This window comes from Bombina bombina, chromosome 7 (genome assembly GCF_027579735.1).
Source record: "Bombina bombina isolate aBomBom1 chromosome 7, aBomBom1.pri, whole genome shotgun sequence".
Lineage (NCBI taxonomy): Eukaryota > Metazoa > Chordata > Amphibia > Anura > Bombinatoridae > Bombina > Bombina bombina.
Genome location: NC_069505.1, coordinates 551,150,655 through 551,166,930, shown reverse-complemented (window position 1 = coordinate 551,166,930; position 16,276 = coordinate 551,150,655). Strand labels below are relative to the sequence as shown.

General features: G+C 40.4%; 1 protein-coding gene across 1 annotated transcript in view; it reads left to right on the top strand.

The window, feature by feature from the left end:
• Positions 1 to 16,276, top strand: part of GABBR1 (gamma-aminobutyric acid type B receptor subunit 1) — a 276,841-nt gene that overhangs the window by 229,241 nt on the left and 31,324 nt on the right. The window contains exons 17-18 of the mRNA XM_053721871.1: positions 12,380 to 12,507; positions 13,566 to 13,694. Of these exons, the coding sequence (XP_053577846.1) occupies positions 12,380 to 12,507; positions 13,566 to 13,694 (257 nt within the window). The remainder of the gene's footprint in view (positions 1 to 12,379; positions 12,508 to 13,565; positions 13,695 to 16,276) is intronic.

The window sequence follows — 16,276 nt, the reverse complement described above, 5'->3', positions numbered from 1 at the left end:
ATCCGACATGCCGAGCCGTGTCCTCCCAGTTGACACAGCCCAACAATGTGATACACCGCCTATAAACAGATCAACATAAGAAACAGGGTTCCAATTCCAACTTGGTGATTTCATACCTCAAGTTATGGCGTCTAGTTCAACTGTGTGCATATGGTGGGACTTTACCCTCTAAAGGATTAGTTCGCAACAGAAATTATGCAACAAAACTAATAGGGAAGGCTATTTCAATTTAGATATAACAGTTAAGGGTGCCACCCCACTAATTACTGAGAAGAGAAATAGTTGGAGTGTAGTGTAAATAGTCCTCCTGAGGTGAGCTATGTAAATTAGACTGAGGGCGGCATCCGTACATGTCTAGCTAAAGGTGGATCCTGCAAGGAGTTATATGAGTGCCCAAAACACTAACAGAGACATACCTAGATGACTGGCATACATATAAAAGGTTAAGCTCTACAAGGGGGGAGGGAGAAAAGAGAACATATGGTCTAACATCATTCGAAACAAACACAATAGAAAGCAGAGAACTAAGCTCCCAACAAACCCCAAAGTGTACTTTCAATTAAGTCTCAAACTGTAAAATAAGGTAGGGACCATCAGACAACCAAACTTTACATGTCTCCAAATCGTTCAATAAATAGATGAGGAAAGACTAGCCCACTCCGGTTCTTCTAAGGTATGCAAAGTACCGTACATTGGCTTCAGGGGGAGTTAAGCATAAATGCCTGATCAGGGTTATTTGTTTAATTTTAGATCCCTAGTTAAATGTCTCCTAATACGCCTAGCTTCCAAAATATATAGTTATATAAACAAAAGTAGGGGTGTCTCTTGATAGACGACTAAATATCTATGACCTGGTTAGGGACGCTAATATTGTGTCATATCTGCCCAAATGTAGAGACACTCAGGGTCAGCGAATCTATTATAGTAGATCATATCTGTTACTTATGGGAGAAATAAGAGCATCCACAGAATAATAGTAGGAATCCAACTTCCATTAGATATCTCCAGCCATGCTTTATGTAAAATGTAGACCTAGGTAGGTCTATAGGATGTCTAGGGGAGGTAGGTCTGTGGAATAAATTAAATAGGGGGATAGTTACCTTGAAATATGATATGCATATAGTATATAAAGATCTACCAACATTACAACCATTAGAAAGGTGGTAGGGGTGAAACTAATAGAGATCCCATTCAGTGATTTAGAGCTTCATAGTTAATATAAAATCTCAGTACTGTTCTGCTCAGTCAGATTCTATATGAATCTCCACTGCCCTTTAAACAATTGCATTTGGGGTTATATAGATGCTATAGTCCTGATCATGTTAAATCCAGGAGCTAAAATAAGATGTATAAAAATTAGCGTTAACTGTGTAGATAGAAACTGCTGGCAGGGTATGTGATAAACAAGTATTAGCGACCATGAACTAGACAAGTGACACAACATTATTATCCCAGAAGGGCAGTCAGCTTAGATATCCAGTTTTATACCTGCGCTATTGCTCCACATCAGATTTAAAACTAAAACTAAACATCACTGGGCTGTCTCCTGATGTACCTGCCTGTGTAAATAAACATGTGCAATCTGACATTTTAGATGTAGCATTAGAAAATAAAAACGCAGTAAGTGGATGAAAGGGGACTACGAGTCTAACAGAATATATACCAAACATAAGATTGAAACTATAAACTAGAGACATTTCTCCGGTAGAACTATGCTGGTTAAAGAGTCACAAGACTAGTATCTCAAAAAGACAGTCCGGTATAACAGTCCAGGAACCAAGTGGTTAAAGTGCTGAGTTTTTATTGCCAAGTCTATTACCCCATACCCGTCTTGAGAATGAGCCTCGCTGGAGAAGCCTTTGTTATGGAGGCCTTAGTCTCTGCGACTGAAACAGGGCTAGCCCCTAGCCTACCCATGGCGCTCCGAGGGTAGAAACATAAGCAGGCCTCTCCAAGGGAAGTGCTGCGATCCGGAAGGACTGAGCGTGAGACATATGAAGCGGGGGCTGTATTGAAGAGTATGCAGCTCAGAAGCTGCTCTCCATTTTGGGCTTGACGTTTCCTAGCGACCGGCCGCATCGCCAGGGAGTCAGAGGTAGAGCCCCCTGTATCGCTTGAGGCAGGGAGAGAGATTCCGGTTGTATCCGTAATGCTGGGACCAAGCTGCTGCCAGGTGAGATCAGTCGCAATGACCGGAAAGCAGGGTAAGTCACTGCGCCTGACTTGGGGTGTTAAATCTCGGGGGCTCCATCTAATAGATATCAGGTGTGGGCTCTTAGGGGATCTTTGCTGTTGGCTATGAGCCTCGGCTTTCAGACACTGAGCGGAAGAGGACTGCTCCAGTATGTGCAACGGTGGGGGTATTTTACTCACAGTGGTCGATGTAGATCGGCTTTCATGGTGCCTTAGTCGAATCAGCGTAGTCTGTTCAAAAGTTGGATCCGCTGTGTTTTCAGACTGTGTGTGGTCAGGAGGGTCCAGGAAAGCATTCCTGCCATGCTTCTCAGTCTCCCAATTCACATATCTGGCACCAGCGCTTGCAGGCTCCTGGTGTAAGGAGCGCGATAAATCTTTAAAACACCAGTCCATTTTCCGTTCAAACGCTGCTAGTAGATCCATGGCCCCAAAATGTGAAATGTGAGGGTCCATGTCGAAAGAGTTACACAGTCCGTGATAGTGCCATAACCCTGGAGCTATTTACAATAAAAGAATGCCAGCGTGGTCAGATTAACAAGATGGCGTCTTCTCCCCTTTTTTTGCTGTAGCGATCTCAAATCATAAAGTATGGGATAATTTCAAGCTCTTAGGCCATCAAAATTAAGAGAGATACACTGCTTCTTAATTGAATGCTTTTAAATGAGAAATTGTCTGCCCTGAGCGGTCTTAAATGGAAAAATCTGATAGTAACAGCCGGAGCTGAGGAAAAGTGCGACCGCTCAGATGCAGAGTCAACTCCGCCCCCCTAAAAGTTATATTTTAATTATTATTTTCACCTGTCCATTTTTTATATGAGATTGGCAATAGTAATAAAACTGCATATTATAGTCAGAGATCTGATGTAAGATCACAATACTGTCTCATTAAACTCCCTGAGTGCTATATGTGTATACTTTTCATTAGGAGGTATTCACCTCCTATACAAGTTCTTTCCATAGTTTTGCTTATGTTTAAATAACATTGTGCTGATTTTTAGACTCCTAACCAAGCCCCAATGTTTTAGAAGTATACTGATGTATTCCTCCTCCAGCTTACTCCTGTTTGTGTAAAGGGTCTTTTCATATGCAGAAGAAGGGGGGGGGGGGTCTTCTTTCACTGGTTGTCCCAGTCAGCCTAATCAAAAGTGCTAAACTGGGAGCTTCTAAGTAAGTTTTTAAAAGGTTTTATACTAGATTTTTAGATCAGCATATGTGCATATTATCCATTATAGTAGTGTCTATTACATGCATTCATATGAAAATTGATGTATACTGTCCCTTTAAGTGTTAGACTTGTCCTCATCTTGACATGTTGTTGATCTCTGAGACTTGGTGATCACACATAGGACCATTACGCAATGTAATGTTTATCCTCTTTTTTTATGGTGTGTGAATGAAAGTGAATGTGAGGTAAACGTGAGGCAAGTGTGAGGTTACTGCAAGGTGAGTGTAGCATAAGTGTGAAGAGAATATGAGGTCAGGGTTAGGTTCTTTTGAGGTGTGTGAGAGCTTATTGAGAGTTGTATGTGAGATGCATGTGAGGCATTTATAATTTGTATGTGAGATGTTTGTGAGGTGTTTATAGGTTGTATGTGAGATGTTTGTGAGGTGTTTATAAGTAATATGTGAGATGTTTGTGAGGTGTTTATAGGTTGTATGTGAGATGTTTGTGCGGTGTTTATAAGTAATATGTGAGATGTTTGTGAGGTGTTTATAGGTTGTATGTGCGATGCTTATAGGTTGTATGTAAGATGTTTGTGAGTTGTTTTTAGGTTGTATGTGTGATGCTTATAGGTTGTATGTAAGATGTTTGTGAGTTGTTTATATGTATGTGAGATGTTTGTGAGGTGTTTATAGATTGTATGTGAGATGTTTGTGAGGCATTTATAAGTTGTATGTGAGATGTTTGTGAGGCATTTATAACTTGTATGTGATATGTTTGTGAGGCGTTTATAACTTTTATTTGAGATGTTTGTAATTTGTATGTGAGATGTTAGTGAGGAGTTTATAGGTTGTATGTTAGATTATATTTAGGTGTTTATAATTTGTATGTGAGATGTTTATGAGGTGTTTATAGGTTGTATGTGAGATGTTTATAATTTGTATGTGAGATGTTTGTGAGGCGTTTATAGGTTGTACAGTATGTTAGATTATAGTGAGGTGTTTATAACTTGTATGTGAGGTGTTTATAACTTGTATGTGAGATGTTTATAATTTGTATGTGAGATGTTTGTGAGGTGTTTATAAATTGTATGTGAAATGTTTGTGAGGTGTTTATAGGTTGTATGTGAGATGTTTGTGAGGCGTTTATAATTTGTATGTGAGATGTTTATAATTTGTATGTGAGATGTGTTTATAATTTGTATGTGAGATTATAGTGAGGTGTTTATAATTTGTATGTGCAATGTTTATAATTTGTATGTGAGATGAGTTTATAGGTTGTATGTGAGATGATTGTGAGGCGTTTATAATTTGTATGTGAGATGTTTATAATTTGTATGTAAGATGTGTTTATAATTTGTATGTGAGATTATAGTGAGGTGTTTATAATTTGTATGTGCAATGTTTATTATTTGTATGCAAGATGTTTGTGAGGTGTTTAAAGGTTGTATGTCAGATTATAGTGAGGTGTTTATAATTTGTATGTGAGATGTTTATAGGTTGTATGAGAGATGTTTGTGAGGTGTTAATGGGTTGTATGTGTGATGTTTATTATTTGTATGTGAGATGTTTGGGAGGTGTTTATAGGTTGTATATGAGATTATAGTAAAGTGTTTATAATTTGTATGTGAGATTAAAGTGAGACGTTTATAATTTGTATGTGAGATGTTTATAGGTTGTATATTAGATGTTTGTAGGTTCTATGTGAGATTATAGTGAGGTTACTGTGACTTGTGTGAAAGGTTGAGTTACACATGAAGTTTGTTAAGACTTTTTATATAAAGTTATGCTGGGGTGCATGTGGGGCTATTGTGAGCGGTGTGTGCGGGGCTATAGTGAGCTGCTTTTGCTCCAAGGGGGAATATAGTGAGCAGCGTAAGGCGCCAGGACTGAGCATAGGGCATACAGGGCATTTGCATGGTGGGCTTGGGCCGGGGGTCAGTTGTGGGCTGGCCTGTTGCCTTAGCCCCACCAGTCACCTGCATTATTATTTGTGCATGATGCAGGACCAGCCATGCCGTGCCTCGCACTGCCTTGCTATGAGTCACGTCAGCAACTGACTAATCAGGCTGACGAGCAATAAGCGGTTATTCTTGATTTAAAATGTGAACCTCATTAGCTATAATTTTTTTTAATTAAATTTCACTTTTTTACTATTTAATTACAAATATTTTACAAAATACTGTGAAAGAAGAATGTTACAAACTTTAAATGTTTCCTTCCATAAGGCAGGGAGAGTCCACGGCTTCATTCTTTACTGTTGGGAAATACAACACCTGGCCACCAGGAGGAGGCAAAGAAACCCCAGCCAAAGGCTTAAATATCCCTCCCACTTCCCCTATCCCCCAGTCATTCTTTGCCTTTCGTCACTATAGGAGGTGTCAGAGAAGTGTCAGAAGATTTGTATATTCCTGTAATGGGTATGTTCTCTTCAAGAAAGGACTGGAGTTTTAAGTAGTCATGTCAACCTCTCAGTGAGAGTATTGATGAAAGTCTGGAGATGCAGGGAAAGTTTTTTTGCGAACCCATCCAGACTGTCGCTAAAAGCTCCTGAACAATCAGTGTTGACGAGTTTCACTGCTTGCTGTTACACACTCAAGTCCATGTCAGAAGTGCTGCTGCAAGACTGTCACATGGATCCTGGAGGGTAAGACCGTTTTTTATATATACACTTTAAAATGCTATACAGGGTCACAGTGTGGCTCCTTTATACCTCGATAGGATCAAGGGTTAATATCTCCTTCAGGGAGATTATTTGAACAGCTTGAGGATTTATATCTGCTTAATGTGAGAGGTTTTTTGGGTTCATAGACAGTGTGTTTTTTGGCTTGGAACAAACAGGTTTCACTTTCATTTTGTGAAGTGTTGCGCAGCTCATAATAGCTTAGCGCCCTTTTTCATAATAAGGAAGTCCTGTTTTACGCACCACGTGACCGTGTGCGGTCCCTTTCATTTCCTAAGATCCTGCTGCAGACATCATTCCTGAGGAGAGCGTTTTCACTGTTAGCTGTCTGGGTCTAGGAGGTTGTGAGTGCCCCAGCCATTGGAAGTATTAAGGTGAGGTTCTTTAAATAGAAGCATTTATTTTTGTTTGTCCTTCTGTGGGTATATACAAATCTATGGAGCACTCTGATTCTACATTAGAAGGTTCCACTCCTTCTGTACTGATTAATAATTCCTGTTTATATTGTGAGGAGGCTGTGGTATGCCGTCTGCTCAATTTTGTTCCATTTGCCTAAACACTGTTCTAAAGTCTAAGAAGGGAGACTAGCCTGCTAATACTCAAAGCTCTATTAGCCCTTCTGAGCCGTCTACTTCTCAGGAATCTGGGTTCCTTCCTTGTGTCCTAATCCTTCTTCAGCGAAGAAACGTTTGCTTCACAATCTAGATGTGGTTCGTGCCTTGAAGTTCTATCTTCAGGCTACTAGGGAATTCAGACAATCTTCCTCTTTGTTTGTCATCTGTATGGAGAAGCGTAAGGGGCAGAAGGCTACTACGGCTTCTCTATCTGGTTGAGGAGTGTCATCCGCTTAGCTTATGAGACAGCGGGATGACAGCCTCATGAGAGGATAACGGCTCATTCCACTAGAGCAGTGGCTTCCTCTTGGGCTTTTAAGAATGAAGCCTCAATGGATCAGATTTGTAAGGTGGCTACCTGGTCCTCCTTACAAGCTTTTTCTAAATTTTACAAGTTTGATGTGTTTGCTTCGACTGAAGCAGCTTTCGGGAGAAAAGTTTTGCAGGCTGTGGTGCCCTCAGAATAGGGTCCGCCTCTTGTTTCTGTTCCCTCCCGTTATTCATTCAGTGTCCTCTGGAGCTTGGGTATAGTTTTACCAACAGTATGGAATTAAGTTGTGGACTCTCCCTGCCTTATGGAAGGAAAACATAATTAATGCTTACCAGATAAATTCCTTTCCTTCCTGGCAGGGAGAGTCCACGACCCTGCACGTAATTTATTTTTTTGATGGGCAGCTCCCTTTTTATATTATTTCTTCTGGCACCTTTATACCCTGATGTTTCTCCTACTTTTCCTTGTTCCCTTGGCAGAATGACTGGGGGATAGGGGAAGTGGGAAGGATATTTAAGCCTTTGGCTGTGGTGTCTTTGTCTCCTCCTAGTGGACAGCGAAGGAACGTTTGCTTCACAATCTAGATGTGGTTTGTGCCTTGACGTTCTATCTTCAGGCTACTAAGGATTTCAGACAATCTTCCTCTTTGTTTGTCATCTATACAGGGAAGCATAAGGTTATTATATGTGAGATTGTTGTGAGGTTATTATGGGTTATTCTCTGATTCGTGTGAGCTTGTGTGTTATTCATATAAATGATTGTGAGCTTATTGTGTAGTTCTTGTAAGGTTATTGTATGTAAGATTGTTGTGGGGTTATTATAGGTTATTCTGAATCTTGTAAGCTTAATGTGGGCTAGATTACAAGTGGAACGCTACATATCGCTTGCGTGCAAGCAATATTAGCACTACATTGAGTAATAACAGTGCACACTAATGTGCGCTGGTATTACAAATTAAGTGCAATACGAACTCAAGCTCATTGTGCTCAAGAGAGTGCACTTCCATAGGCTCCAATGGGAGCCTCATTCTGATGCCCTGGGACTGACCATCAGGGACTGACCATCCTTCTGACAGAGTGCCGCCAGCTTTGAGGATTTTAAGAACTTTATATTTGTTTTCTATTGTTTGATGTATCATTGGGATATGACATGTTATTTTTTTTTGTTTTTTTTTATTTTTATTGAGTGTTGAAAGTACATATACAGGTTTACTCATGCTAAGGTAGGTACAGTCATATGTCCTATATAACAATGGATTATCAGAGAAAATATTAACTGCATTATACACACTGGGAAAAATACTAAACCTTACAGTAAAGGGCTAAGAAATACCTGTTATGCAAAATATCAAATCACACATGTCAACCCTAATAATTTTCCAATCCCCTTCAGACTGGTGAGGCCACTTTTGGACCCCTAGGACAGATAAATTGGACATTAAGGAGATTATAATAACATGAGGCCACTTTTGGACCCCTAGGACAGATAAATTGGACATTAAGGAGATTATAATAACATGAGGCCACTTATGGACCTCCAGGATACTATTAAAACATATCGCCAATGAGGTTATATGCTGAAAACATATGCTAACAACATAAATACCCGGGGCATTGAGACGTGATATGAAAAAACTGAATCTGGGGCCCTGTAAAGTTGTATTGAACATCTAAGTGTTGGCTAGTGGCTCTATAAAAACCCAATCTCATGTTACAAGTATTGGGAAAGAAGTGTGGGTATACTAATTAAGGGATGCACATCCACCAATCTGATATATAAATGGCTATTATGTGAGTTGAGGCGCCAAATATATATATGAACTGCTATGTGTCTCACTATGTAGATAATCTCAACAGAATTGGGTATACAATATTAATAAATGAAAAACAACCCTGAATACCAGTCCACAAAATATGGCGTTATGTTCTAAAAGTGAACTCAGCCTTGTAGTTAACTAGGAGTGCCAGCTGCAGAGCAGGTGGAAAAGTTAAACATCTCACAAAAGCTATGCCCCAGGGTCAACATACTTGTCTAAACAAACAGAGCAGTTATTAGCTTAGTTAAACATGCCAGTGTCAAATAAAAGAAAAGAAAAAGAACAAAAAAAAAGGAAAATCTTCACATAAAAGAAGAGAACTCAGTTGATCAAGTGCTGGGCCTACTGCGGTACAAAACAGCAATACATTAATCTAGGGTCACATAAACAATATGCACATAAGGGACTGTAAGAACTATGGCAGATATACATGCGTTTCATATACAAAGAGAAGGAACCGTATTATACAAAAGGCACTGAGTTAAAGGCTAGCAGTAAGGGGATAATCAACGATATCTTAAGCTAGAGAAAAGCTGCTAAACTAGCTCTGTAATGACTACACCTATCTCAAGCAAACTGTTACACATCCTAAAAGTTTAGACTAGGATTATACATAAGCACGGTAATGGAGAGAAACTTGGAATACAAGGCGTAGTAGTCTTTAATAGAGAGTCTCAGATTTACCCCACTCCAGTTCTTATTAAGAAACAGTGGCTCCTTGATACCCTGGATTGAGCGTCAGATTCCCAGGCAAGTAGCGGTAAATCCTTAGAGCAGGAGACTTCGGGAATTCTCAAGATCACTGCGATACATGCCTTTTTTATTGTGATGCTGATCCGGGAGATTTTTAAAGTCCCTGCTGCAATGTTCAACTTTTTACCAACCACGGCCGTAGGATGAGGCACATTGGTTGTGAAAATCGGGTGACACCTCACGCAATGCCCCTCTCCTCTCCTCCAATCAGCCGGTGCATCTTTCCACCGGGGTCTGGCCTGCTTGTATATCGAGGTAGAGAACTCCGGTAACTGTCTGGAGTCAGATGTATAAGGTTTTGAGCGGCAGCCCGACCAAGTAGCGGGCACATCTCTTGCGCTTCTGAAATGAATGGCGGCTCTCCTCCATAACGCAGCTGTGTAGAGATTACTGCTATACTGGCTGTGGTGTTTGGGAGATGCAGAAGCACCTCCCCGCTCTCTTCTCCTGCAATTAGCTGACCCTTTAGGGCTCGGTGCTCCATCTTGTCAATGTGTCTGCCAACAATCTCACAGTGCCCTACAGTAGGGTCTGCTATCGGTATCGGATCTCTGATCCTTTCTTTCGGCAAAGCTAGCTCTGCTGTCCCAGCTTTAGCTGATGATGTTTCCTCACCATTCCTGAGAAGGATTTGAGTGAATTGTGCTTCTAAGGCGGCAAAATGATCGCTGAGCAGCTGATGTGTTCTTGTCTCCCATCTGTCAAGTGCCTCCATAATCATTTCACAGTAGTTGCGCACTTTTTTTTCCCCCAGCTCCAACAACAGCTCTCAGTTCAAATCTGCGTTTAATAATACAAAAATAATACAAAAACAATAAACTTTCCAGTTATGTATAAACTGGTTTGGTAACCCAATGACCTGGGGGGGGGGGGTATTAGTGCGGGAACCCCAACAGCACTGGCAGTCAGACAATAGAGGCCTCTCGGCCTCGTGGCTAATCGCAGTGTAGTTAGCTGAGGAGCATAGGCAGGTCTGAGTAATGCTGGAGAATCCTAAATCTCTCTTGAGTAGCAAAGGATTGTTTAACTTTGGTTTATCAGTAGGAAAAGTAAGAAAAAGTGTTAAAACAAATCCTAAATATGGTTTAGATGCAGGAGCTCTTCACAAACACATCCTGCCGCAACAGCTATAGGCTCCGCCCCATGACGTGTTTTTTTTTGTTATATGTATTGATTAATTTTGTTATAGGATTTTTTAGTAGGGAAGTGCCCCCTTTAGGAATTTCTTTTTATTTCTCATATCCCTCATTCTGATGCCGTCAGAGACAGCATCAGAACCTGAGCGCAGCAAAGGGGGTAAGTAGCGCTGCGATGGCAGAAAATATAAATATATATGTATATAAGCATACACATATATATTTACAGGGAACACACAGTTTCCATAGACCGTAATGTAAAGGCACTACTCCCACCAACTTTAACCACAAAATACTGCCTAGTGCAGTAAATTTATTAAAAAATAAAAATGGTACATTTTTATTTTCTAATTATCTACACTAGACATTATTTTGGGGGGCATTTGAAGCATACAATTAACCAGAGATCTGATCTCTGGTTAATTTTATCAGCACTAATCGCTACCAGTAGCTTGCGGTAGCAATAACCAGCTACTTGTAATGGCTGGTTATTTATCGTTTGCGGGCGCGCAATAAATTAGCCCTGTGTCTTTTATGTAATATTATTGTGAGCTTATTGTGCGGTTCTTGTAAGCTTGTTGTATGTGAGATTGTTGTGAGGTTATTGTAGGTTCTTCTGTGATTCTTGTGAGCTTATTGTGTGTTGTACATAAGATGGTTGTGAGATTATTGTGTGGTTCTTGCAAGATTGTTGGGAATTGAATATGAGATCATTGTGATGTTTTTGTGTGGTTATTGCGAGTTGCATGTGAGGTTACTTTCATATTCTTACGGGGTGCTAGTGGGGTTATTTTTTTTGGGATACACACTTCCTCACATTTGTAATAAAATAAACTCAGATTGGTTGCAGTTGGGTTCTGTACGGCTCAGAGTTGGGCTTAAATGGAAAATGTTTTTTTCATGATTTGGAAAGAGCAATTTACTTCTATTGTCTAATTTGCTTCATTCTCTTGGTATGCTTTGTTGAAAAACATACCTAGATAGGCAATGCACTACTGGGAGCTAGCTGCTGATTGGTGACTGCACTTATATGCCTCTTCTCAATGGCACACCCTATGGGGTATATTTATGAAGCAGCGGATGCTGCTTATTTCGCGCGAGCCTTCAGGCTTGCTGGAAATGTAAGTTAAGAAGTACCACCTCTGAGATGGCGGACAGCAATCATCCCGATCGGGATGATTGACACGCCCTGCTAGATTGGCTGCGAATGTGAAGGGGGCGGCATTGCCCAAGCATTTCACTAGAAATGCTTGTGCAATGTTAAATGCTGACAGCGTATGCCGTCTGCATTTAGCGATGTCGGGCAGACATGATCTGTTACAGCGGATCATGTCCGTCCGACATTTGTTAAATCAGCCCCGATGTGTTCAGCTAGTAGCGCATTTCTGCCTCTTCAAGAAAGTATACCATTTTATGATTCTGATCATAAAATAAAAAATTTGTGTTTCATGTCCCTTTAAGTACTTTGAGTGAGATTAGTTTGTTCTCATGTTCACTAGTGAGAAACCAGGACATAAATATGGATAGCACCTTACCTGAGGATTGTCCTGCAAATTGAGTGTGAGATTAGGTGTGGTTTTTATTAGGTAATATTAGGTGGGACTCACATTTCCCCTGTTTGCTGACTCTTGTTTCCCGATCTAATCATCTGTTTTCTTTCTCTTCTTTTTCTATTCTAAATATTCTCTACTGAATTCTCCCCCATATATACCATATATATTCTTATGATATTTTCTTCTCTCACCTCTAGGTATTGTGTACGGCTCTAAGGGCCTTCTCCTTCTCCTGGGAATATTTCTTGCCTATGAAACCAAGAGTGTCTCCACTGAGAAAATCAATGACCATCGAGCAGTTGGAATGGCCATATATAACGTGGCTGTAAGTTTTGTGGTGTTTAGGGAGGATACAGTGGAAGCAGAAGAGGGGTGGTTGTCTACATGGTTGTCCTTTCTCACAGTTTTTGGTCATCAACAGGAGGTGGTTCTGTTCAAAAAGTTCATGCTATATAAAAAGCTTTATAAATAGTACAAAATATATGATTGAGATATCTAAGATGTCCAGTCTCCTCTATAAAATATAGAGATTACCATTTGTAACTGGGAATGTCCATCAAAATATAAATATACCTACAGGGAACAGAAAGACTACTCTTTAACCTTTTTCCATCATTGTTACTATGTCAACTGCATTTTTCCAGTTAACCAAAGGTCATACTTCCTTTTTCGTCTGGTTTAAAATACTTCTTTAAAGACACTGATTGATTATGTTGTCAAGGGTGGAACAATAGAAAATAGAAATTAGTCTTCAGTGATAGATCGAGTTATAGAAGATAATAGTGAGGAATGGAAAAGTGTAGAGAAAACCTATTTTCATTAAAGGGTCATGGAAATAAAAAATAAACTTTCATTAATTCAGAGACAACTTCAATACAATACAATTAAAAAGAACTTTCAAATGTACTTCTGTGATCAAATTGACCTTTTTTTTCTCTGTATCATTTGTTGAAACTTCCATGACGACATACTGAGGTAGGCTCAGGAGCATACACCATAACAAATTATTCCAGGAGAAAGAAGTAACTTTGATAATCGAAGCATACGGGAATATTTTTTTTTAATTGCAGGTTGTCTCTGAATCATGAAAACTTAATTTTGAGTTCCATGCCCATTTATATTCCACCTATAGTTGTCCAGTATCTAGTTTGGTTACCACCTTATTCCATACCTCTAGGTCAGGGTGAAGAGCCTTGGCCCTCCTGATGTTTCAGAGCTACATAACCCATGATGCTTAGACACTCTGAAGTCCAGTTGAGCATCATGCGAAATGTAGTTCTGAAACATCTGGAGGGCCAAGGTTCCCTGTCCCTGCTCTAAGTGAAGTTTTGTCTTTTGCAGATGTTCTTCCTATGATTAATCTTGTTGTGTTATTTCTTCCAGGTCCTCTGTCTTATCACTGCTCCAGTTACAATGATTCTCAGTAGTCAGCAGGATGCGGCCTTTGCCTTCTCTTCTCTAGCCATTGTCTTCTCAGCTTACATCACTCTTGTTGTGCTTTTCGTGCCCAAGGTGAAGAGATTTTTGTATTATTTGTTTTGGTTGTATTGTCAAGTAGACATCTCATTGTAATCTTCTGTTGGTGGCTGTATGTTATTTCTTTTTAAAGACACGATGAGTCCACGGATCATCTTCATTACTTATGGGATATTCACCTCCTGGTCAGCAGGAGAAGGCAAAGAGCACCACAGCAGAGCTGTTAAATAGCTCCTCCCTTCCCTCCCACTCCAGTCATTCTCTTTGCCTACGTTAGTGATAGGAAGTGGTAAAGTGAGGTGTTAGAAAAGATTCTTCAATCATGAATTTATTATTTTTAAAGTAGTACAAGATTGTGCTGCTTTGTTCAGGGGTGTAGCCGTAGTCTATATCAGTCTCTTCAGTAGGGCATTGGTGGCTTTAGAACAATTCGCCAATAATTCTCACTGCGCCTCCCATACCTAGATGCTGCCCTAATCCTGATAGCCTAAGTAAGATGACTCAGGCTTTATCTTTATCCACAGGGCTATGGGAGGGAGAGGACCTCTTAAACCTGCTGGGCTGCCCTGCTGTCGGGCAGAGTTAAAGGTAAGTGCTGACTTTTTTATTCTGGGTTGGTAATAAAGATCTCAGAAAAGTGGAGCACTTTATTTATTTGGGTAAGAACTCCTACATGTAAAAGGAGGGAACTTCGGTGACAGCAACTTATAGCAGGCTAAGGAGACTGATTAGGTGGCTTTCTCTTACATGGTGTATCCAGTCCATGGATTCATCCTTACTTGTGGGATATTCTCATTCCCTACAGGAAGTGCAAAGAGAGCACACAGCAGAGCTGTCCATATAGCTCCCCCTCAGGCTCCGCCCCCCCAGTCATTCTCTTTGCAGCTCTAACAAGTAGCATCTCCACGGGAGTGTGAAGGGAATGTGGTGTTAGATTTGTAGTTTTTATTTCTTCAATCAAAAGTTTGTTATTTTAAAATAGTGCCGGTTTGTACTATTTACTCTGAGGCAGAAAGTGAAGAAGATTTCTGCTGAGAGGAAAACGATTTTAGCATGTTGTAACTAAAATCCATTGCTGTTCCCACGCAGGACTGTTGAGTACCAGAAAACTTCAGTTGGGGGGAACAGTTTGCAGGCTTAACTGCTTTAAGGTATGTTTCAGTCAATTTTTTCTAGTCAAGACTTAGTAATGCTAGAAGACTGACAAGAATCCCCATGTGGGAAAGGTAAGCCATATTCTAAGACTTCGTATAGAAGGAAGGCTTATTGGAAGGGCTCAAAACACTGTTGGACACTGTTAAGGGGCAATCGATTATTTTTTAACATAAATCTGACTTTAATACAAGTTTTATTACATTTGAAACACTCTTTTGGGGTTTATTCCGCATGGCATATATTTAGACACCTATTTTGGCTTGGGAAGGCCCCACAACTCCAGAGTGAAGATGGAGGGGACCTGAATTTCGCGCCTCAGTTGCGCAGTTGATTTTACAGACAGCTTCATGCAGATCCATGTGAAGGATCCAAAGATTACTTGAGGACTTCAGAGAGGCTTATTTTCGATCAAAACTAATCCCCAAGGAAGGTAGGGCAACAGCAAGGCTGTGGCATGGTTAATTTGCTCCGGTTTGGGCAGTAGGGGGTTAATTGACTTTAAATTTACCGTGCAATCATTTCAAAGCATTAGGATCATATGGTGAAAATTTCATAAAGATTGGATGATTTTTGGAGGTTTAGTAAAAAAGTGTGCACTTTTTATTATTTAAAGGCACAGTACCGTTTTTTCAAAAAATGTATTTTACTGTATTTGAGTGCTGTCTAAGTCTGTTTAACATGTCTGAGCCTACAGATAGACCTTGTTCTATGTGTTTAATAGCCATGCCGGTACCCCCTTTACATTTGTGTTTAAAGTGTGCTAAGGTATCTAAACATTTTAAAGACCATGCAGTGACACTTAAAAATATAGCCCAAGATGATTCTTTAACGGAAGGTAACGAGGATAGTCCTCCTTCCTCTCCTCATGTGTCGACACCAGTTACGCTCGCGCAAGCGATGCCTAGTAACTCTAGCGCATTGGCCCCTATTACATTGCAACAATTAGCAGCAGTCATGGATAATTCCCTTGCGGCATTTCTATCCAAACTGCCAGTTTTTCCTGAAAAGCGTGATAGCTCAGTTTTAAGAACAGAGATGAGCAATCAGAAGTTTTGGATGATTTATCTGTTGTACCCTCACAACCCTCTGAAGTGGCAGTGAGGGATGTACTGTCTGAGGGAGAAATTTCTGACAGAGGAAGAATTTCTCAGCGGGCAGAATCAGATTCCTTAGCGTTTAAATTTAAGCTGGAACACCTCCGCGTACTACTTAAGGAGGTTTTAGCTACGCTGGTTGATTGTGACCCCATGGTGGTCCCAGAAAAATTGTGTAAAATGGACAAGTTTCTAGAAGTCCCTGTATACACTGATGCGTTTCCGATCCCGAAGAGGGTGGCGAATATTGTGACTAGGGAGTGGGAGAGACCAGGTGTACCTTTTGTCCCCCCCCCCTATCTTTCAGAAAATGTTCCCCATAACTGACCCCAGGCGGGACGGTCCCTAAGGTAGAGGGAGCAGTTTCAA